This window comes from Leucopleurus acutus (assembly GCF_964270905.1).
Source record: "Leucopleurus acutus genome assembly, chromosome: 2".
NCBI classification, from domain to species: Eukaryota; Metazoa; Chordata; class Mammalia; order Artiodactyla; family Delphinidae; genus Leucopleurus; species Leucopleurus acutus.
This window is the reverse complement of record NC_139143.1, coordinates 53,706,094-53,731,866: the sequence shown is the minus strand read 5'-3', so window position 1 is coordinate 53,731,866 and position 25,773 is coordinate 53,706,094. Positions and strand designations below refer to the sequence as shown.

Sequence of the window (25,773 nt, the reverse complement as noted above, 5' to 3'; positions counted from 1 at the left end):
TTTTCACAGAACTAGAACAAATAATTTCACAATTTGTATGGAAACACAAAAGACCCCGAATAGCCAAAGTAATCTTGAGAAAGAAAAACGGAGCTGGAGGAATCAGGCTCCCAGACTTCAGACTATACTACAAAGCTACAGTAATCAAGACAGTATGGTATTGGCACAAAAACAGAAATATAGATCAATGGAACAGGATAGAAAGCCCAGAGATAAACCCACACACATATGGTCACCTTATTTTTGATAAAGGAGGCAAGAATTTACAATGGGGAAAAGACAGCCTCTTCAATAAGAGGTGCTGGGAAAACTGGATAGCTACATATAAAAGAATGAAATTAGAACACCTCCTAACACCATCCACAAAAATAAACTGAAAATGGATTAAAGACTTAAATGTAAGGCCAGACACTATCAAACTCTTAGAGGAAAACCTAGGCAGAACACTCTATGACATAAATCACAGCAAGATCCTTTTTGACCCACCTCCTAGAGAAATGGAAATAAAAACAAATATAAACAAATGGGACCTAATGAAACTTCAAAGCTTTTGCACAGCAAAGGAAAACATAAACAAGACGAAAAGACAACCCTCAGAATGGGAGAAAATATTTTCAAATGAAGTAACTGACAAAGGATTAATCTCCAAAATTTATAAGCAGCTCAATATCAAAAAAAAAAAAAAAAAAACCCAATCCAAAAATGGGCAGAAGACCTAAACAGACATTTCTCCAAAGAAAATATACAGATTGCCAACAAACAAATGAAAGGATGCTCAACATCACTAATCATTAGAGAAATGCAAATCAAAACTACAATGAGGTATCACCTCATACCAGTCAGAATGGCCATCATCAAAAAATCTACAAACAATAAATGCTGGAGAGGGTGTGGAGAAAAGGGAACCCTCTTGCACTGTTGGTGGGAATGTAAATTAATACAGCCACTATGGAGAACAGTATGGAGGTTCCTTAAAAAACTTAAAATAGAATTACCATACGACCCAGCAAACCCACTACTGGACATATACCCTGAAAAAACCATAATTCAAAAAGAGTCATGTATCACAATGTTCACTGCAGCTCTATTTACAATAGCCAGGACATGGAAGCAACCTAAGTGTCCATCAACAGATGAATGGATAAAGAAGATGTGGCACATATATACAATGGAATATTACTCAGCCATAAAAGGAAACAGAATTGAGTTATTTGCAGTGAGGTGGATGGACCTAGAGTCTGTCATACAGAGTGAAGTAAGTCAGAAAGAGAAAAACAAATACCGTATGCTAACACATATATATGGAATCTAAAAACAAAAGGTCATGAAGAACCTAGGGGCAAGACGGGAATAAAGACGCAGACCTACTAGAGAATGGACTTGAGAACACAGAGAGGGGGAAGGGTAAGCTGGGACAAAGTGAGAGTAGCGTGGACATATATACACTACCAAATTTAAAATAGATAGCTAGTGGGAAGCAGCCGCATAGCACAGGGAGATCAGCTCTGTGCTTTGTGACCACCTAGAGGGGTGGGATAGGGAGGGTGGGAGGGAGACATAAGAGGGAGGAGATATGGGAACATATGTATATGTATAGCTGATTCACTTTGTTATAAAGCAGAAACTAACACACCATTGTAAAGCAATTATACTCCAATAAAGATGTTAAAAAATAAATAAATAAAAATCGCAGCTTTGGTTTTTTGTTTTGGTTTCATGGGTGCTTATTATACTGTTATTTTTAAAAATAACTAAATAAAAGTGAGCCATGAACTACTAGCCAGGGTATGTCCTGCTGTGAGGATTAGGATTACCCCACTCCCCTGAGGTGCAATTGAAAAGTAGTAATGATGATCATGAAGAAATAACTGTGGGGCCTCCCTGGTGGCGCAGTGGTTGAGTGTCCGCCTGCCGATGCAGGGGACGCAGGTTCGTGCCCCGGTCCGGGAGGATCCCACATGCCGCGGAGCGGCTGGGCCCGTGAGCCATGGCCGCTGAGCCTGCGCGTCCGGAGCCTGTGCTCCACAACGGGAGAGGCTACGACAGTGAGAGGCCCGCGTACCGCAAAAAAAAAAAAGAAAAGAAAGAAAGAAAGAAAGAACTGTGTTTAGGCTAAGATTTGTCAGGAGTAATGGAATTTCATTTTTGCAGGTGAAGTGTTTGGGAATTAAGACCTTGCCTTCTTATACTTTCGCAGCTTAGGTGTTTATTGTTTGGAAGCTTATTTTTTTAAGTCACTTAAAATGGGAGCCGTGTATCTTTCAGCTCTAGAGCTCATTTTGTCCACCTTTCCTTCATTTGATTACTTGTCATTAAGATTCCATAGCATCATCACCCTAGTCTCAGGAAACTGACAAGTCACAGAAAGAAGAGCCTCTGATGGCAGGGTTAACTCACAAGAGCTTTGCTGGGACCCCTGGGAGCCACAAGAATGCTCCAGGGTATAAATGGAGTATAATCGATCAAAATTTTGAGTCACTGTGTTGTATACCCGAAACTAATATAATATTGCAAATCAACTATACCTCAATAAAAAAGAAATGTTCCGGGGGAGCGCTGTGTTTTCCAAGGTGGAATTTTAGTAATTAGAGAGAAATAGGAATAGCCGAAATTGTTAAGCTGTAGTAGTTAAATCCCAACATACAGGCTTTTAGAAAAGATTTTTAGATCTAATTAATCTTAGCATCAAGTATTCATACTTTTTTTTATTTTCTTTTGCGGTACGCGGGCGTCTCACTGTTGTGGCCTCTCCCATTGGGGGGCACAGGCTCCAGACGTGCAGGCTCAGCAGCCATGGCTCACGGGCCTAGCAGCTCTGCAGCACGTGGGATCCTCCTGGACCAGGGCACGAACCCGTGTCCCCTGCATCGGCAGGCGGACTCTGAACCACCGCACCACCAGTGAAGCCCTTAGTATTCATACTTTATAAACTAAATGAGAAACAATCCAATTATCCCATCCTAAATCTTGAAGAAAGACAGTAAAGCCAGCCCAGCATGCTTTTCCATCTCCTCCCCTCACTCAACAATCATCAACTTGTCCATCAGAAGGGGTTTAAGAATCAAGTTGTTACCTAGGGACTGTTTCTCACAGTGCGATGTGTACCCTCGTAGGTAAGAACTATTATTAATGCCACTGTGTTGATAGTTTCCACGTGAGAGGAGGGCATCCCCGTTTACCTAGGCGGGAGTCAGTCGATAGGGGGTAATTTACTTCATCAGAGTGAAAGTTCTGTCTCTGTCCCTATGGAAGAGATTTAGGGCTTCTCTCTGAAAGGAGCGCATGAAGAACAGCAGAGTAAGCGTCACGCTGTCTGGTTACACCATCTCTAAGACAACACACACGTAACGAGGATCTCCGTGGTGGGCATTTGCTCCACGTGGCAGGGTCTGCTGCACCTCCAGGGATAACAGTTCCTCTGAAAGAGCTCAGTTAGTGCATCGGGATTTGAGAATCCATAAGTCACCCTTCCATTCAAGACCCTTTCTCTCCTGTCCGTGAATCCTCTCTGCTCTCCTTACCTTCTTAGTTTTGTCCTCACCAACCACGTCCATCTCATTAAGTATGCCGTTAAATAGCAAAGAACAGGTAAACACACAGGGCGAGGGCTACTCAGACTTGCCTCCTCACTTACTCTCACGTTCCAGTGGATTTCAGTTCCAAAGAGGTGCATTTGCTGTCACCAGTACAGGAGATATTCAGGTCAAGTTCTCAGCTCGTTTGCTGCCAGCCCACACCTACACAGTCAGCGGAATACCATGCTGATGCTGACAGCCTGTGTAAAATACACATTTTAATATAATAACTAGGATATATTTTCTTGTTATGGTTACACACAGGGTTGAAATATGCCATGTACTGCTTGCCTGTGCTCTTTGTTTTAAGTACAAGGCAAAAATTGGGCACACACCTCCAAGTAACACCACTATACATAACGTGTACGTTGAAAGGAAATTGCGTTCCTTAAATCATAGGAACTGATAGACTGTTATGAAACACGTTTGCAGGGTTACTGTAATGACATTTATCCTTAGTGTGACTTCAGAGTACTTCAGTGGAAAAGTCTGCAAGAAATAAATGACTGCCCCGAAGTTTAGGGACTCGGCATTTTTCATCTGAGGGAGCTAGGTTTAAGAAAACACTGAAATACGCACTTACCTACTCTCTGTTTTTCAGCATGCACATCTCTGAAAGCCAGCAAGAATTCTTCAGAATGCTGGATGAAAAAATTGAAAAGGTAAGAAGTAAAATTACATGTTTCAAGGGAAATATTGCCTCATGAGTTAGAGTAACGGTATTCTGGTTTCTGTTACAAAGCTTTTCTTACAAGGGGATGGTTAGAGTTAAAACAAACGTCCACACATCACAGCGTGGCTAGGAGAATATTTAATGTATAACAGAGCTTCCCAGGATCCTGGGCTACCATTGATCTTTCATTAAAGTGTGGAAAGTCAGGTAGAGACTGGTAAGAGCCTTTGCCTAGAAACAGAGCGTTGCTATCTATCACTGTGTATTGTCTGCACCTGGTGCCCTGCTCGGACCTCAGACTGCAAGCAGGGAGGTCCTTAGTACCTGTCTACTACATACCCAGTGTTGCTCTGAGTTATTGACAAATGTTGCAAACATGTTGCAATCAATACCTTACCTCAGGGAAGTGGCCATGAGACAGGTAATATTTGCATTTTACAGATAAGGAAATTGAGGCTCATGCTTGAGTAACTTACCCAGGTTTGCAAGGCTAATAGCGGTCGTGTTGGAATTCCAGCCCACGTCTGTCTGACTCCAAAGCAGAGTCTCCAGGTTGCTTCTCTAAAAGTGTGTGGTTTTTACAGTGACAGTAAGACACAAAGTTGATTCATGTGGAAATTTAACCCATACTTATGATCTCAGAGTGCCATATGAGGATTAACTGGATGAAGGGTTCAATATGGTAATCATTAAAAGCTTACGTGCTTAGAGAATTTAAATTTATCACTGCAGGGAGTGAATTTTAAATACTAAAGTTATACATCTGAGAATTATAATTTGAAAACCTTATTCTGAAGAAGAGTTAAATTCCAAATTCAGAGCATATCACGACTATGGTTAAGGCATCACGGGCCAATTTTACCTTTGAAATTTTTCCACTTTAATTTTTACTTTTTGTGGCCCTTGAGCATTTCTTCATGAAGTCCTAGGTTATGTATATATCGGTCAATGGAAGATAGTGAAGGAGGTCTTAAATTCATCCGTACTTCAGTAACAGACTCCTCTCTGAGGTGGACCTCTCCTGAAAGAATCATTATATAATCTTCTAATGCACCATTAAAAGACCAGCATCTATTAGCAATGTGAAAAATAGAAATGGGTAATGAACTAAAGTAATAGTTTAATCTATAGTGTTCCTTGGCTATGCTTACATTCTCATTTGAGTATATATATATATTTTTTACTTTTAGTGAAATTTTAGCTTATTCATGACTTTTTAGATTGAAAACATCATCTAGGAATAATTACCAGGTTTCACATATTGGTTCAAAAGCTGTTCAACTTGCCAGTAACATTTTGTTTTCAGTAAAGAGAAGCATAAAAAGCACTATTTTGTTCCTACTGTAATGGTGAAGCTCTTTTCTTTCTCTGGATTATTTCTCCTCCACTAGCTTTTTGGCAATAAAAATATTTGCTTAGTAGTCAGAGGTAGTCTGTAAAAATTGAGACCTGAATTGTAAGTTATCTTTTTAAACAACATTTACAGACCCTGACAAGGTGTTTTAAGTGATCTAATCTCTTTCTGGTGTGTTTCCATAATTGAAATTCTACCTCTTGTTACTCAAAACTGAAATTCATTGTTCCCATCTGAAATTCTACTTCCCTTCTTACGTTGCATCCAGGATGTAGACTGTGATGTGTTTAGCACAACAAAAGCAAAGTTTATAACTTGATCATTTATTGGATGAAACTTTCCTTGGACAAAGGAGCATTTGTAGATTCAGGATACAGTGTTCCCACTATATTCCCACTATATATATATATATATATATATATATATATATATATATATATATATATATATATATATATAGTTCCCACTATATATATATATATCCCAATATATATATATTCAATATATATATATTGAATATATATATTCAATATATATCCCAATATATATATATATCCCAATATATATCCCTATATATATATATATATATATATATATATTCAAAAATGAGCTGTTATATAATCTGTGATACGTGCCCAGTTACAGATTTTTAAGGGAATTTTGTATCTTCTCTGAACCAAACTTTCCTATTTCTGCTCTCTTACCTAAAGTTCATCCTTCTGAATTTTGTGAATATGCTATCCTATGTATCATCTAAACATTAAGCCTCCCCAAATTAAAATGTTCCTTTTTAATATATGTGTTCAGCTTAATATAGTCTTATATAGTCATATAGTTTATATAGTCATAGTTTATATATAGTCATAGTTTATATAGTCAAAATTGGAAGTTGGATTCTTATGAATCATTTTCCTGACTTTTTACCATTGCTAAATATTTCTTTGGTCCAACTAATATTTAGACAACCATAAATGCAATTCACATCTATTCTTTAGGTTATATAGGATTGATTTAAAAAAACTAAACTCAGAGCTTCATGCTGCAAATTGGAGTCATTCTGAGAGGCCTTGAGTTTTGAGATATAATCTTTCTCAGAAATGTCCAACAATTCCTCTTTTCTTCCTTAAGTTGGTAAGAAGCAAAATTGAGTGAATCTGTAGAGATTTAAACCTGCCGTTCCTTGATTCATCCTTTGTATTTATTGAATGTCTACGGGGCATAGTTTGATTTACCTTTCAACTCTCCTCTCCATATTAAGAGAAATCTCTGTTCTGTCTCTCTCAAGATATATGCAAACGTACCATTAGTATAAGGAAACAAGGACTGCTAGGTGGTTTAATACTTACAGTGAAACTTAATGTGGACTACTCTAAATCAAAAATGATCATGGTGCCGAGCTGCAGTTTACTTTTGCACCACAGCTGGGCAAGCAGTTTTCTAAGAAGTTACTGGTGTCAAAGAAAAGCAAGTAGCAAAAATGCATTAACAAAGTATTTAGTGCTTTTGATGCTAAATTATTTAGCATCGTTTAATTATTTAGCATACCAGGCATTATGCTGTGACTCAGGATAGAAAAACAGATAGGGACTAAGGGATACAGAATAAGTAGGAAAGAGTCCCTTGACTTGAGGAGCTCAGTTTTAAATGCAGATTTCTTTGAAAAGGTAATTATTTTACCAATGGAGGCGTCCTTCTTCCATCACCCCTTACACCATTATCACCGTGAGTCAGGTCATCCTGTGTTGAACGTAGGTGTTTCAGGGGTCAAGTGCTGAAACTTGAGGTCCGTGAACCAGGCAGTTGGGACATCCTTGGACACTTGACACCATTTCACTATGCTGGCGTGAAGAAAGCCAGGACACTGAGCTGCATCTGGAGATGACCACGAGAGAGATTTTTTTCAGGAGAGCAGTGAGAGTTCAAAAGAGCATTGTAAGCTCTGATCTACTTTTGCTTTTCCTTTTGGAGAGTAAAAAAATGCTGTGAAACAATGGGAGCACCTCATTTATCTTTACCTCATTCTTTTTCACTTGGATACCTAACCATTATTCCATTACAATCTATAGTTGTTGTCCCTGACAATTCCCAGGCTCCTGAACTTTATGTGAAGTGGTGACATTTGCCTAATTTTACAGCTTAGAGAAAATGACAGTTTACTGCAGCGCAAGATAATGATTTTAAACTCTCGTCTTTCACTATATTTAGAGGAGAAAGAAGAGATCTAGATGATTAAAACTTGGCCCTGTGGAGGAGTTTCTGAATATCATACCAAAGACAGATCACATCAGATTTTAAGATATGCTTTCTACGGTATATTTGTGTACTTGTAAGAAGCAGAAAAAGTAAATACATTTTTTAAGTATCTGCATTAATACTGTCTTTCCCAGGCAAACGCAGGGATTTATATTTTGCTTTAGGAAGATGTAAGAACAGCTGACAACTGAGAAGTCTTTTGCTCTCGCAGAGAGAGCCCTGAATGTTAAAGAATGTCTCAGTGCAATGCCAGTTGCATCCGGTTAGTTTTCCTCGTGAAAAGCATCTTAAGCTCTGTTGGGTCATGGGCATTTTTTTGGAATGTTGTAAAAGTTAGAAAGACTCTCCCTATAAAAATGCACATGATATCATATACACAAAATTCTTAAGTAAAATTTTAGAGTTTTTTAACTGTCTGGAGCCTGTCCTCGGGCCCCAGGCAAAGAACCCGTGCATTTCACTTATGGGCTTTGCTCAGATCCAGGGCCCAACTATACCCATGAGCACCCACGAGTCTCGTCAGGGTCTGATCTTATCCATATGTATCTCTGACTGTAAAGAAAATTAGGAAACTAAGCACAGATAACTCCAAGAAAACCCATTCTCCTTCCTTTCATAGCTCCCTTCTCCTCTTTGAGAATAGCTCATAGTACTTCACCCCCCGAGGGTGAGCTATCAGCGTGCCACCATGACTCGCATATTCCTGTACGATTTTGAGACTCCGCCTCTGCTGACTGGAATTATTCAATGTGACCTTTTGAGGAAATGTCTTAGAAAGAGCAGCGGATGGATTTAAAATCAGCTGATTTTAATATGTTTATCTATAGACCTTTACACCTGTTGAAAAATCATTTACACTTAGAAAATGTTTGGGTTCCTGAAGTGGCCTGATTTCCTTGGCCCCAGAACTAACCTAGTTGGTGAGAAACATGGTAAGTCTGCATTTATAAATTTATTTCAAGGGCTCCTTTTCTTAATATTATGTCAGATCAGTCTGAACTACGCTATGAATCAGTGTGTCAGAGATCCGAAGGTGTTTGCTTTTCATCTGGTAAAGAGAGTGACTTGTGTGTAATTATGAGCCATGATTTTTGGTTCTATATATAAACTCTTCCTGAAGTAGACTGTTTAACTGCAGAGCTGCTATAGAATCGAATATAATATTTGGCACCTGCAGTTGATGATAGGTTTTACTTTCTGGTGGTGCGTTTAAAGGTCTCCTCAGTGCCGCTAGTGATGAGAAACATGGGACTGTTGTATCAGATCCTGAAGAATGTCACCCGGCCTGCTCCATGTGTACAGAGGAAGTCATAGCATGTCCCTCCCACTAGCTTGTCCATTTCCGTAACAACCAGGGCCTTCAGCACTGGCAGAGAGATGCTCTTGCTGACACATGTGTTTTGGAACTGGGCTGGGCTGCCGTTATTCCATTAAACAGCTCCTTGCTCCATGGGAAACACAGCAGGGCCTTAATTTTGCTAATAACCAAACCCTGCCTTGTGTCTCCTTCCCCTTCATCCCCCTGCCTTGCCTGCTCTCTCTCCTGTACGTACCTTTCCTCATTCGCTGGTCAAAGTAAAGCTGTAATTACAAGGGTAAGGCTGTGACTCAGCCCTGTTTTGTTTCTCTCCCTACCGCATAGCTTTATGCAGGTGACTTCTTAATAGTTACTATGATAACATTGGTGCAGGAGCCACTGGCGAAGTGCGTGCACACTGTGGACTTTGAGGATCCTAGCGTTCCCCAGCATTCCATGTAGCTACTAGTCATGGGTCATGCAGCCAAGGAAAATAAAGGAGGCAGCAAGCCTAGAAGAATGCAACACACCCAGTCTCTGCTCACTTTCTTTTTTCTGGAGGGCTTGATTTTCAGAGAATTCTTGAGGTTCTGTCAGCCTGGTACCTTAGGGAGTAGCAAAGGAGAAGAGTCCAGGTTCCAGAACAGTGGAGTACATGAATACAAATAAAAACCATGCCATTTTTATGAATGCAGTGGGGCCGACAGTGCTCTGAACTCAACAGCAACCTGGGGCACAGTCGGTGAATGGTGTCATTTTGCCATGGGTGTAGTACTTGGGCAAAAGAAGGTGGCCCAAGGTACCACTCAGAGCAGAGAGACAGTGATGCTGGCTTGTGTCGTTTTTTTGTCTTGTTCCCATTCGGTTTCTCCTTCCCGTCCTCTTCCTGGGCTATCTATTTCCCCTCCTCCCCATGGCCTTTCCACTCTTCGCGCTTAGCATCCAGGGGCATTGTTTTAGCCCTACAGAGGGCCCTTGGGGACAGAGGGTACCAGCCTCTGTCACTGCTAATTTATTATTTAAGAATCTCTAAAAGAACTCGAAGCATTACATAGACGGTTCCCTAAGGATAAAAATTGGGTCTCTTTGTTTGCCTAGAACCTAGCACAGGGCCTGGGACAGAACAGAGGCTTAATAAATTTGTTGAATGAGTGAATAGGGCACATAAGACCACTGGGCTTAGCAGAAGCAGAAGCACACGAAGGAAGGAGGTGTGATGGGGCAGACTCCTGTAGCAGAGGGCTCAGCATGATAGGAGGAGCTCTTAACAGTTAGGAGCCCCATGGCAGGTATGTAGTAGGTACAGTGCCAAGAAACAGAACTGAGAAAAGTCAAGAAAAGAGGCAGCACGGAGCAAGTGAAGGAGCCTGTGCTTCAAACCCCAGGCAAATCCGAAGACCCACTCCAGTAGTAGCTGTGTGACCTCAGGCTAATTGTTTAACCTTTCTGATCCTCAGTTTCCTCACCAAAAAATTTGGATAGTAATACTAACTTGTCTGGGAAATTAAAGAAAATTCATGTAGAGTCTATAGCAGAGTGTTTGATATGTTGTATGTGCTCTGAGATTGGTAGCTTTTATTTTGGTTGAAGTTGCCTGTATCCACGTCATAAAGGCCATTTGTAGAGGAAGGATTTGGGGGAGGTGGTGACTGAAACTGAACATGCAGAACTTATCAGATTGAACCTTGCTTGAGCAAGTGCCTTCCTGTGGTATAGATGTCTCCTTGTAGACAGAGAATTAGAACAGGATATTTTCCGGTGTACTGGCCCACCTCCCTCCTGTGTGGTATAAACATGTTAAGGAATTAGATTCGTGTGAACATTTATAGAGCCATTAAATAACCTGTACCAGCTTTTGAGCTGATTACAGAATGAGTCCATGAGTCAGTGGCCCGGGTACAGCTGAATCCCTATCTGTATTTTTGCTGTTTGGAGGGTTCATTCTTTTTTAATTCTTGTGGGTTGCTTAAAACCTGCTTTTGCAAATATTCATTAATACTAGTCTTAAAATGTTTATAACAACAACAAAAAGTTAGGAAAGGGGATCCCTAACAAGATCATTAAAGCAGTGAGACTAACTTCTTTGATTCATTTAACAAGCTTATCTGGAATGTGTTCTCTGGACGCAGAAATGAGCCAGGGCCATGGAGCTGCACCATGAGGAATTAGGAAATTGGGTCCTTGCCTTTAGGGAGCTTCTAATCTAGCAGCATAAAGTTTTCAGTTGGGAGGAACTTCAGAGAGTATCTTATCTGACTTACCCGCAACTTTCCAAACTCCCACTAAACAGAACCCTCTGTAGCAAAGCATGAGGCATGCCCCTTTATATCAATTGGGAAGGAATTATAAAACGTATTATGTTTTATACATTTCTTGAAATGTTTACTCTGATATATCTTGTTATTTGTGGGATACTTATTCCTCTCTTTGAAATTCTGTGGAGAATTCCTAGAGAAAGCATTCTTGGGGTAGACTCTTCTAGATTGCCCTCATTTTAATCCCATTTTTCTAAATAGAGTCAAAAGAGGAGTACCAAATACTTTAAACTCATATTCTCGAAATTGGTTGTTGGAGGTTTGGAGATGTTTAATCATATTCTGCCTCCCTTCTGGGTTCTTAACAAATTTAAAATAGACACAGAGAGTCAGGTGAGTATCATGGGTCAGTATCTATCTTATTAATAAGTCTCATAATTCCCAAATGCAGAGCTTCTAGTAAACTAAGTTTGGAATATATTTGCAATACTTAAAACATGAAAAGGATCTGTAGCCAGCATATATAAGGAAGTACTATTAATGCTAACCAATAAAAACCATCAGTTAAAGTTATGAGTCTGTATCCTTGAAATTCTCTTACATGTGTGCAATAAAGTTCACTGAAGCATACATACTGTGCTCAGTCGCAAAAAAAATTTTTAAAACCTGGAAGCAGTTTAAGCACCTAGCGCTAGAGGAATGAATAAATAAAATCCTTTATAGACCCACAGTACAATATCATGCAGCAGTTAAAAGAAATGACCCAGGCGCATATATATATATATATATATATATATATATATCTCCACAATTATAGATCTCAAATCATATTATTAAATGAATAGAGGAATAGAGCAGAATGATAAAGAATTGTATGACACCATACAAATTAAAAAACCATACACTGTTTTTAGATGGACATTCAACAAATATTTATTAAACACCAGTTATACATACACGTGTGCATGCACACATTACTATAGTACGTTTTTATATGATATATTTATAAATGGCATGTATTTATATCTGTTTTATACGTAAACATTCATATATAAGATGTATAGTTTATTTGGTATATTATGAATATTATACAATTATTAAAGTATCAAAATGATCATACCAAACCCATGATCATTGTTGTACCTAGGGATGGGGGAAGGGGAATGGGACTGGGATGGTAGTTTCATTTCTTCGGGGAGAGAGTGGCAGCTAGAAGCAACGTTACAAAATATTACTAGTTCTTATGCCTGTGATAGAAATGCAGTGCTTGTTACATTCATTATACTTTTCTGTATCTTTTAAATTTCTCAAAATTCAGAGAAGTCTATGAAAAGAGGAATATGTGTATGACAAAATGTCAGGTGGAAAACAAGCAGATTACACACTGGTCACTGGCGTTGCTCACACCTTCCACTGCATCCACATATGTACAGTTTGGTGGAAGAAAACCTTCAGGAGGAACTAATACACGGGCACCAAGGCATGCTCTAAGTCACCTGAAGTTCTTCTGGTTTTTGTTGTTGTTGTTGTTTTGATTGATTGATTGATTGTTGATGGCTGCATTGGGTCTTCGTTGCTGGCTTTCTCTAGCTGTGGTGAGCGGGGGCTAATCTTCCTTGCGGTGCATGGGCTTCTCATTGCGGTGGCTTATCTTGTTGTGAAGCACAGGCTCTAGATGCGCAGGCTTCAGTAGTTGTGGCACACAGGCTTCAGTAGTTGTGGCTCGTGGGCTCTAGAGCGCAGGCTCAGTAGTTGTGGCACCTGGGCTTAGTTGATCCGCAGCACGGGGATCTTCCTGGACCAGGGCTCGAACCCGTGTCCCCTGCATTGGCAGGCGGATTCTTAACCACTGCACTACCAGGGAAGCCCAGTGCTCCTGTTTTAATTTCATTTGAAACTGCTCCCATTTCCAAGGGCTCTGATAGTCATGGCCGCAGATGGAGTTAACCTCTATTCATTGCTGTTCTTATTGGCCAGTTGATCAAATGTGTGACAAGCCTTAATATAATCAGAGCTTCATAACTTATTAGGCTAAACAGTCCCCACAAATTCAGTTAGTTCTGTTTGCCCAGCTTCTCATATGTCCTCTGGGCCTCCCCCAGTTGTTATCCTCCCAAAGTGTTAATTCCCAGGAAATGTATTAGATTCATCAGGCCAATGGAAACCTCAGGATCCATCATGAAATCCCATGGACCCTGCTTTTCTTCCTCTTTTTAGGGTGCAGCTTGCCCACCTTAGCCATGTCCTAGAAGAGGAAGGAAGCCAAACGGACATGTTCTCCCCAACCATGGGCCCAGGACACCCACTCACTCCTCACTACTCTCTGGGCCTTTTCTCCCTCATATCTAGCTAGTTCACTCTTCTGTGCCTTCTGCAGGCAGGGACACCCCATCAGTAGCTGCAGTCCTCTCCCTGGCCAAATGCATGTGCTTCCTATTCTGAAAGCAAAGAAGAAGGAAAGGGAAGGTGAGCGCTGTGGTCCAGCAAACAGTGTTGCTCCTCTGTGTAGGCAGGAGGGAAAGGAACCAACTTGTCACATTCTCCCCTGTCTGGTAGGCTAGCCCATGGAGCATTAAGACGGGCAAACCCAGCATTCTCTACTCTCTCCACCTGTGACTGGGTGAGTCAGTCACCATCCATAAGGCCTCAGGGGGGTGGGAGGAGAGGGGATAAGGAGAGCCTGCTGGGTTCTCTAATCCAGCAAGAACGCTGATTCTCATCTGACTGACTGTTCTCAGTTAAAAACTGTAAGGAAAGGAGGTGTGTTCTTAGTCTCCCCAAACCTCCAGCCATGTTCAAAATAAATTCTAGGGTATAAGCAATTGGTTCAGAACAAAGAGCTCTAAAGAGTTTGTCTGGAAGGCACATCTTTGTCAAGAGGCATATGGATTGAAATCCCAGGCCTGCTAAAGCCATTGTCCTGAAGGAAGTGAGTCTTAGAGGAGACCCATGAAGCTTCATGTCCTAGAGGAAGTGAATCCTAGGGGAGACCCATGAGGCTCCAGTCCACCAAGTGGGTTCTCCTGGCTTAGGGGTGAGGGGGTGGCATTTAAATCTTAACTCTTATACCTGAGAATAGACTAATTTAAGACATCTCTTTGAATTAAGTCCATCAAATGACCTGGAAATCTTCTGCAAAGAATTACGCAAAATTTTATGGTGTATCTCTTTATCATTATAAGGAATCGGGTATAACAGGGAAATATTTTTTATAAGCTAATATCAAGTAAAAAAAATAAAATTAAAAAATTTGTTGTCTATCATAGGATTGAAACTATATAAAAGTGACATACATATGGACAGAGATTTAAATGAAACTTGAAAACTTTCTAATTTATTAGCAAGACAGGGTTGTAAGAAAATTTTTTAATTTAATTTTGATTTTGATCGATGGTTTTTTGGTTTATAAGAACAATTTTATAAAACAATCTTTTGGAGAAGAACCCTGGCCCCATCTTGAGAGAAATGTCTCTCAAGGTGGAATTTATCTCTGCTGTGTGAGCTCTTAGGAAGAGGGCCCGAACCCGTGACAGGGTTAGCCTCTGAACCTACAGATGGTAATTGTATTTTCTGTGACAAAAGTGGGCAGAATACAGCCCATGGGCCAAATCTAGCCTGCCAGACAAGAATAGTTTTTATGTGTTTAAATGGTTGGGGGAAACAAAAGGCCAAATAATATCTTCTGACATGGGAAAAATCATGTGAAATTCCAACTTAAGGGTCCACAAATAAAGTTTTGCTGGAACACAGCCATACTCGTTCTTTTACTTTTCTCTGTGGCTGCCTTCATGCTTATAGCTAGAGCTGAGTTGCAACAGAGACCCTTTAGAATGCAAAGCCTAAATTATTTACTCTTTGGTCCTTCACAGAGAAAGTCACCAACCCTGCTCTAGGACATCAGTTCAATATGGCCCAGAGACATGGGCATCCTGCATTCTGTATCCCTGCTTTTTTTTTTTTTCTTTTCTTTCTTTGGCCTTGCCATGCGGTGGCTTGTGAGATCTTAGTTCCCCGACCAGGGATCAAACCTGTGCCCTCTACATTGGAAGCACAGAGTCTTAACCACTGGACCGCCAAGGAAGTCCCATCCCTGCTTTTCCCTGTCCTCACTCCCGCTCGCCTCCTCGTGGGGAAAGGGGCATCATCGAAGTCATCTGAGTGCCAACATCAGGCAAAGCAGGACCTTGAGAAATAGGTCCCTTGAAGCTTCTAAAATATCCTTTTTAGAAGGATAGAATCAGTAGAATGAGGATTTGGGTATAATCAACGCTTCATGGGAGTTTTAAAGCTGTTTAGTCAATACATTCTCTCTTGGAAAGGAAAAGGCCAGTATACTAGGGTTCTTGTCACTGTGGTTGTTATCGTGGTGATCATTCCTCTACATGGTCAACAAAACAGTCAGAGGCTGTCATACCCCTACTGGTCATTACGAACGATTCCTTTTTCCAACTGAAACGATAATGCACAAGTCTAATTAGAATAAAGCTCACTAGAAACAGGCTTGGCCATTAATGCCTTGATTGATTTTTCTAATGAAATAAGCCAGGGGAGGAGACTTGAACAGCACTGCTAATTATTTTTGCTTTTCTTCGGCATTGCCTCAAAACTTGTTATAAATTGTTGTTGTGCTGTAATGAAAATGCTGCTGAAACACTCCCTGACTGAAGAGGCTCTGACACTTGCAGCCCCGAGGAAGCAGTGGAGGGCGCCTGACTCCTGGCCCACAGCCCTACAGGAGGAGGATTAAACAGCAGCCCCTGGGGGGTGTCCTTCATTTCACTTTTCCACCCTCTTCCCGCCTCCTCCTCCTCGTCATCTTTGTTCTGGATTCTGGCTGGTGGTTCACAGATGCTCAAGCTGTGGAATGCAGCTCTCGTGCCCCTGTATTCCTGGTTCGACAGAGTTTAAATGTTCAGGCTCCCATAGAAACTTAGATCCGAGGTTGCCGCTGGATGGTGATACATGCAGGAAAAGTTTTGGAAAAGTTTTGGGGAAAAGTTTTGGGGAAAAGTTTTTGGGGAAAAAGATGTTAGGTGGGCAGAGAAGCAAGACGGCCCATTAAGTGTCTGTACCAAATACCAAATAATTGTGTTTCATTAATCAAGATGTCCTTTGGTGCCCAGAAAGCCAGACTGCCCCACAGCGCAGGGTAGAAGGCTACCAAAGAGGCGCGACTAAGTCAAGAAACAGACTCACTAAGCCCACAGTTAGGAAGAGAGAGGAGGAAGATGAATCGTGTAAAGGAAGCAGACAGGTGGTAGGAGAATTCAAATAATGCACAGGTCAGAAACCTATGGAGCTTCCCAGTCATCCAGAGAGGTTCGGGAGAGGAGGGGGAAGTCTTCATATGTCAGTTAGCCTGCTGTATAATGAGTATAACAGTGCACACTTCCCGGCAGAAATAAGCCTTATTAAAGCACACTTCTATGGGCCACACAAGGATTCCATTGAGTGTCAAAAAGACGAAGAGGAGAGAGCAGTTCTCATGGGTTCCCTTACCCTGCTCCTCTCCACCCGGGTGCCCCTTCCCAATAAAGTCTTTTGCTTTATCAGCAAAAAAAAAAAAAAAAAAGACAAAGGGGAATAAGAGACGTGTTCTGTTCTGCCCCCTATAGTAAGGGAAGCAAACATTTTGGCTAAAATTACTTTTAATACGTGGTGGGATGGAAGGATGACTGAGGGGAAGAGACCAATTCTCCCTAGAGCTTTCACTTGAAATTATGATGTTGAACAAGATCGTAAGACTAAGTAACCACTAAGAGAAGTCTGGGGAGGAGGGAGTATGAGAGAAGAAAGCAATATATGTGGAAATGCAGGATATGTACAAGAAGGATCTGCCAGTTTCGGACACAGTGGATGACCGATCCTGTTGTTTTGTTCGTCTTTTATATGTTTTAACCATTTTTTCTTTGGGATGTTAGATGGTTTTTTCCCATGCCTAATAAAAATGCTGCAATGAAAATATTTGTACACTTCTAAGAATTTTATAAAGGTATCGTTTACATGCCATAAAATTTACTTATTTTATACGTACAATTCAATGATTTTTAGTAAATTTACCAAACTGCATGACTATCACCACATTCCAGTTTTAGAACATTTTCATCACATCAGTAAGCTCCCTCCTGCCAGCAAACAGCCAATCCCCTTTCCCACCTCCAGCCCCAGGGAATAAATGCATATATTTTTAAAAACATATATTTGGGAGTTTATCATTAATATTGATGTCTATGATTGCTATAATAAGGGTATGAACATTCTTATGACTCATAATACATATTACCAAATTACTTTCCAAAGCAGCCCTACCACTTTACCAGGCTGCCAGCAGTGTATGAGAGCTGCGCTTCATTGTACACTCCCAAGAATTGGGTATCGCTATTTTTAAATAATATCTAATTGTCTTCATTTGGATTTTTTTTATTACTGAAGCAGACCATTTTTCTATTTGTGTGTTTGCTGACTTTATTTGTTCTAAATGAATTTCCACTCTGTGCCCTTCCCTCTTGTTGAAATCCTCTTACATTAACTTTTTTTATTGATATGAGCTTTTCATGTAACTTGTCACTTACACATTGTATGCTGCAGGTATTTTTCCCATTGAGGTTTGCCTTTTTATTTTGTTTTATTCTTTTTCTTTTGGTATGCAAAGTTTCATTTTCACATGATGAAATATGTTCATCTTTTTATTTTCTACGTGATCTTTTTTATGCCTTTGAGGCTAAGAGTTATTTCCTTCTCCAGAGCTTTGACAGAAGCTCAGTTTTATGTTCTGTTTTGTATTATTATTAAGATTTAGCACATCATTTCTCTTGGAATCTGTCATTTCTGGTGACCCTCTTTGTCAAATACTTAATTCTTACATATCTTAGGCCATATTACCAGGATATCTTATTCTGTACTGGTGATGTTTTTGATAGCTCCACTTTAAAAAGAACATGAGAAAAGTGACATACATGCAAGGGAGTAAGACCTAGGTGGAAACCTCGTTATTCACAGGTAATGGACCGAAGGATGCTATCAGTCTGGGAAGACCTAGCCTCTGGTTACAAAGGCCCTGACCGTGCCATTCTGTGAGAGTTACAGAGAGGCAGGGATTGGGCTCAGCTGTGAACAATTTCATGAGTAGCTGGAAAAGTATCTGACATGTTCCAGTCGTAAAGAGAAGGCTCCCTGCCTGTAATATGGTCAGTGGAGGTCTGTTCTACATTAGATGCAAGGTAGGGGAGGAAGACCTCTGGGTCCCCTTCCAACTCCAAAATCTCAGAACTCTCTAGATACTGTTCCTCCTTTCGTTTATTCAGCAAATATTTATTGATCATCTAATATGTCGCCAGCACTAGTCTAAGTCCTAGGGATGCAGCAGTGCAGAAAACACTTTCAGCCCACTGGATGCATCTATTCAAGGGGGAAGACAGCCAATAAAGGAATAAAGCAATACGTTAATGATGTCAGGTAATGATAAGTAATATAAATAAAAATGAAACAGAGTAAGAAGTGCTATTGTATATAAGGAGCTCAGGGAAGACAGTGAGGTGACATTTGAGCAGAGGTCTAGAAAATGTGAAGTGATGGATGGGGTGAGGGCTGCAGGCAGGAGGAGCCAGCCAGGAAGTTGGAGGAAGGACAAGCATCCAGGCCCTGAGGTGCCAGCTTGTTTGAGGGCCTGGATGTAGATGAGTAATCCAGTGGTGGCCCAATTTCTCACATAGTCAGTTTATTAACCGTTGGATCTGTTGACCTCATTTTTCAATATCATCATAAGAGCTATAAATTATTAAGTACCATGTGTGTATTACTCCTAAGTCTCCCAACAGCACTGCAAGTTAGGTCTTACTGTCCCCATTTTACAGATGGGGAAACTGGAGCTCACTGCTTCCTCTCTGGAACTTTCATCTTGTTCTAGTCTACTCCATTGGGGAAATACTCAGTTCACAGCTGACTATTACATGCTTGAGGTGTATGTATTAGGCCAGATGCACACACGTCTACAGAGAAGTACTAGAGACTCCTGTGATAAACTCATCCCTGAAACTGGACAGCCAGCCCTAGACTATTTGCCTGTGTAAACTTGAGGAGAAGAAGCACTGTAGGCACTTGGGAGGAATAATTCCTTTATTTGAAGTCACTCTTTGATCTGTTCCTCTTTAAACTAGCAGAATTAGGACAATGTCCTTTCCTTTGCTACACCTTAATATTGCTAATTCTAAGCCTAGACATTTCAACAAACAAAAATATCCTGACCCTAGAACCTCAGAAATGTATGAGTTGACATAAACTTCCAGTTTCCAAGAAAATAATGCAGACAGTTGAAGAGGGCATGGAAACTCTACAGAGTAGGGCTGTGGTCAGGGAAACTGGTAGGCAAAAAGCTCCTTGAGATTTTTTGAGTCTACACCAAAACGCCTCTGTGGTTCTTCATACGACCCTTCCTTGTCAGCGTCCTCGTGCGTTTCCATTCTTCCCACACGTGGGGTCTCGTGGGGACCTGGCTGTCTGTAGCTTTCAGTGTGTCCTTTGCACAAGGGTGGAATTGTGTCTAACAGTCCCTAATGCTGGCTGCATACAGTGTCTTTACAAAGACTTCCATTTTGTAGTCCCTTTAAGGGGAAAGGGCATGCTTTGGACTAAGAGAATTGCTGTGTAGCTCCCAAACCCAGCTCACTCCCGCTTCCTGCCGTCTGACAGCTGCAGGTTTTAAGGTTCTCTTTTTAGCATCGTTCTTTAAAAATCTCAGTGAGACGTGAAGTCATATTATAGAAACAAGCTCCCTGTCTGGCCCAGTAGAGCCTGTGTGCAGGTGGGGCCCTTGTGATGCTGAGATGGGGCTGCTTCAGTACGTTTTCTTGGGTTCCCCTTAAAATGACACTGGCCACATGGGAGCTCTTACTCCCCTTGTTTTTGATTTCCAAGTTTTCTGTTCGTAAAATAATTGCTTCTCAGAGCTGCTGACAGGTGATAATAACAAAAATTGATTTGAATTCAGTTATCAACTCACTACAGTCATAACAAAAGAGGCAAGGATTAGCCCTGTGTTCTGGGCTTCTCTGAGGTTTGCCCACAAGTAACAGGACGCAGGACTCCTACCTACTTCGCAGGGTTGGTGTGAATAACCAATGAAATAGTGTCTGCAAAGCAGCTGATGCAATTTTCCTTCTCCTTCTCATAGTAATTATAATAATTTCAGAGGAGCAAATGCTTGAGAAATGGAAGTTGCAGTTTGGGTTGACGCAGAGGGTTTACAAGAGATTTGTCCCTCAAAAGAGGGCCCTTCCTTATGGTGACAGTAAACCTGGAGGGTCTGTTTAACCCTATAACTCATTTACAGAGTTGGAGACACCGCTTTATCAGCGAGTGCACCAGTGCATGTGTGGGTCTGTCTGTCTGTCACTGATCCAAGTTCTTCCTTGTGGATAAGATGCCCTCTGAACCCCAACATTGGCCACCTAGGCCTTTGCTTTGATTGCGGCTTCTTAAGAAGGGAAGGGATTGAGGTGTCTGCCATAGAAGCTTTATTTGAGCACATGGGGTTCTGGCCCGTCTGGGGTGCAAGGCTGAGGTGGAAGGAAGGGCTCCCTGACACCTGGCAGAGTACAATTTGTGACGACAGTTCTCACCCACCCAACCGCCGTAAGGAAGGTGGTCCTTATTCTCCTGCCAGGGCCTGGACAAACGGGGGGTTTAATAGCAGTAGTAGTAATAGTAGCAGCAGCTAATATTTATTGACCACCTGCTAGAAACGGTATTTTTCCCATGTAATCCTGATCACAACCCTATGAAACAGAGACCATGATTCTCCCCAGGAAACCAAAGCCCGAAGATTTGCCCAGTGTCTCACAACAGTGTGTGCGTCCACATATACACTGGAGAAGTCCTCTCCTTTCCTAACGTAAACTCCATGAGCCCACCTTTCCCCTCCAGCCAGACGCTCAGAGGCCACTCGCAGGTCTACTGTCTGAGCCCCATGAGTTGAGGCTGCGTGGAGAGCATCATCTGATACATTTCTGATAGGTTTGGATGTGTCCTGTTGCCCACAGTGGAGAATAAGCTCCCAACGGTCAGGGTCCACGAGGGTCTCCTTTCTAGCTCTCCACCATGTGGCTCAGGGAGTGTCTCCTGGGTGGTCTGGGCCAAGGCAACAGCTGGCATCTGCTTGGACACTGTCACCAGGGAGGTGTCATTGGGGACACACTTCTCTTGTCAGGAAGATTGCTCACCCAGCTTCCCTGCCCAGGAGACTTTTTTTTGCAGCAAGTAAAACAAGCCTGGAGATGACACCAGGCTCAAAAACTCCGCAAGGAGCAGGGGTGAGAGTTGGCAATGTGATAGCAGAAGAAACCAAAATCTGCTAATTGGTGAAGCATTCAAAGAGAACACGCAATCTGGGGCCGGTTAGCACGGGAATGGGCCACTCTCGTGCTTTTGCAGGCCCCGAAGACTTCTTGGTGTGGCAGCACTTTTTTATTTGTCAGACACACGTGTACACATGTGTACACACATACATGTATAAAATTATGTGCCAGGCCCGATTTAATCACTTTACTACTATTAACTCACTTAATCTTCAGCAACCACATGAAGTTGGTACTGTTGTTATCTTCGTTTTACAGATGGGGAAAGTGAGACACAGAGAGGTAACTTGATCAAAATCCCAGAGCTAGTGAGTCACAGAGCCAGGATGACTGCCCAGCCAGGTGGTACCATCATGCATTAGAATGATGCTGAAATATTAGGAGAATGTGAGCTACTTCCAATATACAGATACTGTGACAAAGAAACATGTCATACATTTGAGAACTAGTTGTATGCGAAATTATTATTTTCTTTATGTTTTAGAAACTTTTAGTAATAAGTCCCAGTTATAAAGAAAATTTTATTTTTAAAGGAACTTTCCCCCCAGAATTGAAACATGTAGTGTGTATTTAAAAAGAAAGAAGTCGGGGCTTCCCTGGTGGCGCAGTGGTTGAGAGTCCGCCTGCCGATGCAGGGGACACGGGTTCGTGCCCCGGTCCAGGAAGATCCCACAGGCCGCGGAGCAGCTGGGCCCGTGAGCCATGGCCGCTGAGCCTGCGCGTCCGGAGCCTGTGCTCCGCAACGGGAGAGGCCACAACAGTGAGAGGCCCGCGTACCGCAAAAAAAAAAAAAAGAAAAAAAATCACGAGAAAAAAAAAAGAAAGAAGTCAGCCCCCTCCCCTTCCACTGCTGCTGAGCTAGCTGTTTTTGCTCCTGCCCATAGCCATGGTCAAGCCCACTCTCCACATGTTTCTCCCGCCCTTGTCTAGGTCGTGGGGAGGCTTAGATGCCAAGCGCTTTAGACAGTCAGGACATGGCTCTGACTTCTGTTGGAAAGAAGATGTGGACTTTGATCACTCATGCAAAACCCTAAGGTATTAACATGGGCTGTTTGCAGAGACCAACTCCAACTACCACCTATGCTGTCTAGTCAGAAAGTTAAAGATATGTGCATGGCATGCCAAAGATTGGGTGTCGGGTAAAAGCTTAATGACTTTGGAAAACTTCTGGGCCTCTCTGGGCTTTGTTTTTCTCATCTGAGGAATGGGAGACCCAACAGTACATAAGACATAGGGCTGTGGTGGCAGAATCAGCAACACTTGAAAAGTGCTAAGCACAGCACCCAACATGGAGAGAGCATTCGGCAAACTTGAGCATCGTGGGATGTTACCTGTTCACACTTGTGTGATCCAGGAGTAGAGGGCTCAGTCCAGTTGAGCCAGTATGATTGTCACTCCAGGAGATTTGAAACAACAAACAGACACAGAGACTGGAAGTCACTGGAACTAGAGCACATTAATAGCCACTCTCAGGAGGTAAGGTCCATGTTGTTCCCACATCTGTCCTTTCCAACCTTGGTTACTGAACCTTCACTTCTTTGGGATACCTTTGTATCTTTCCAATACATTCCTCTTTTTTTCTTTTCTTTAAAAAAAAAAAAAGAAAGTGGTCAAAGGATATAAATAGTATGAATACATGACTTTACACAAAGCCTTTATCTGTGACACAGGCAGGACAGGGACTTGTTTCCGTGCTCTCTGTGAGAGACTACAGACCAAGGAGCCATGTGCTTTGACCAAGACAGCCCGGTGATGTCAGACATGGAGCTTAAATCCCAGGCCTAACTGTGCCTTCATAGACTATATAACCTGCTGGAGAGAGGATGAAATATGTTCAAAAGTAACGGCTGGATATAGTTCTTAAGCCCTCAAGTAACCTGTTTTGTTAGGGGATGGATGCATTAAAAGCACTTTTGCCTTCCTTGTGCATCCCACACATACCAAACATAGTCCTAGATATGTTATACATATTCAGTGAATCTTTGTTTTTTAATCCCTGTTTTAACTTAGAATGGATTAAGGGACTTCCCTGGTGGTCCAGTGGTTAAGACTCTGCACTTCCACTGCAGGGGGCGAGGGTTTGATCCCTGGTCGGAGAACTAAGATCCCACATGCCACACAGTGGGGCCAAAAAAAAAAAAAAAAAAAAAAAAAAACCACCACATTAGGGTGGATTAAAACTAAGACATCCCTAGATTATGCCATCCTCCTCTGTAAAAGTGTAATAAGTTCTGGGCTTGGAGATACAGCTGTGGAGTGTGAACAGCCCGAGCAGAAAGGGACTCCGTTCACTGTTCATTTTGGTTTCTCCTGTTCATGACAAATTGGTCTCCAGAATGGCTGGAGACCAATTTGTCAAGTCATTTGGTAATGACTTGGTGAAAGGCTGAGTCTTTCCTGTGCCTAGTATAAGTTCTTACCAATACAAAATAAGGGCTTACTGGGGGCTTGGTAAAACTTCCATGCTATGAGGTATATACAGTTTATAAATCAGCCAGCACGTATCTATGACTTAACCTTCCTGGTGCTCAGTAGTCAATGACGGAGCCTGGCTCCTGTTGCAGGGAGACATATACTGAGAGAAAACCGATTGCAAGTAACTATCTCAAGCCTTGCTTTGGATTCTCAGTCACATCTTATTCTTTTCTTTTCCTCTCAAGGGTCGAGATTACTGTTCGGAAGAAGAAGATATCACATAGCACCAATTCTACCACTCAAACTGGGAGCTACTACTGTGTAAATAGGTTACACCCCACGTTGAAATCTTTGCAAAGGTCGGTTCTCTTCAGCGAACAGCACTATAGCAAAAGAAGATCGTTCCATATCGTATGCCCCATTAAATTACAATGTTTCTTAATGAACTTGCAAAGGAATATTGCTAAAAACAAACAAAAAAAAAACTGTTATCGAACTTTCTTTGTTGCTGCTAGTTAAAACTTGTTGCAACTTTTCACTTCTCTCAGTGTCCAGGTCTGCAGCAAAATTCTGCAATTTCACCTTAAAGATACTGTTGGTTTTACAGATGCTCTCCAACCTATTTTCTATAAGATAAGGTAGTGGTGAACTCAGATATGCAACTTCTGTCCTAGACCGGTTCCGCTTCTAAGACAAGCGCCTCCTTCCCTCTCTCCTCCTTCCCTGCCTTCCCCTGAGCAGTCCAAAGCCTTGCTTCTCACTGGCAGTGTCGCGCTTTGGAGAGGGGACGGTTGCTATGGCAAAAGCTTTGTTTCTCTGTGAAGAAGAAGTAGAGACGCTGTTGTCGATTAAAAGCATGTTGTGACATGACTCCTGGAAGTGACATAGGAGCGAACGGCAGGTGGTTTCATTTCCTGGGTCTCTTAATCAAAGATCAAGCTTGCAGCGTCAGTTTTGCTCCGATGCAGACGGAAGTGTGATCACAATCATTTTGAATCCCTCTTGCCTACTTTTTTTTCTAAGAAAATAAACATTTTACTGTTTTTATGTTTCCTTGTCTTCTCCCATTCATCCAGCTCAGTGTTTTATGATGATCCTGGGTGTGGAAGACGAGCCCTCCTTAGCAATGACTCCTCAGTGGCTCCCTACCGTCCCATTTATAACCCACCAAGCATTCGCAGTGCTGACAGTGGTCAGAGGAGGTGAGGGGACGTCCCACGGCTTTTTAGGAGGGCCTGAAACCACCCTGTTAGCTTTCATCCTGTTAGCCAATAAACCACCCTACTTCCCTTCAAAATGGCACGTGGGCCTTGCCACTTCCTTTCTCTTACTTGCAGCACTGGATGGTGTGGTGAAAAGCGTTTGCCGACTAGAAAACATAGTACATGGACACTGGTGATGATATTCGGAGATGCGAAAGCCAAAGCCCCGGGCAGTCGTGGGGAACATGAACTGTGGGTTTGGTAGAGTTTATTTTTCCATATTCTATGAAGAGAATGGTCTCTTCTCAAAGACAGAAATAATATTTTTTAACAAATGTTGTCACAAGTAAATAGCAATCAAAAGGAGAAAATAATTTTTGTATTTTTTTAACACGTT

The 25,773-nt window shown here is 41.7% G+C and overlaps 1 protein-coding gene across 1 annotated transcript in view; it reads left to right on the top strand.

Annotated features, from left to right (window-relative positions):
* LOC309957939 (uncharacterized protein C1orf21) overlaps window positions 1-25,165 on the top strand; it is a 226,242-nt gene extending 201,077 nt beyond the window's left edge. The window contains exons 5-6 of the mRNA XM_082833493.1: window positions 4,177-4,237; window positions 24,420-25,165. Coding sequence (XP_082689619.1) covers window positions 4,177-4,237; window positions 24,420-24,458 — 100 coding nt within the window. The 3' untranslated portion in view covers window positions 24,459-25,165. The remainder of the gene's footprint in view (window positions 1-4,176; window positions 4,238-24,419) is intronic.
* The last annotated feature ends 608 nt before the right edge of the window (window positions 25,166-25,773 follow it).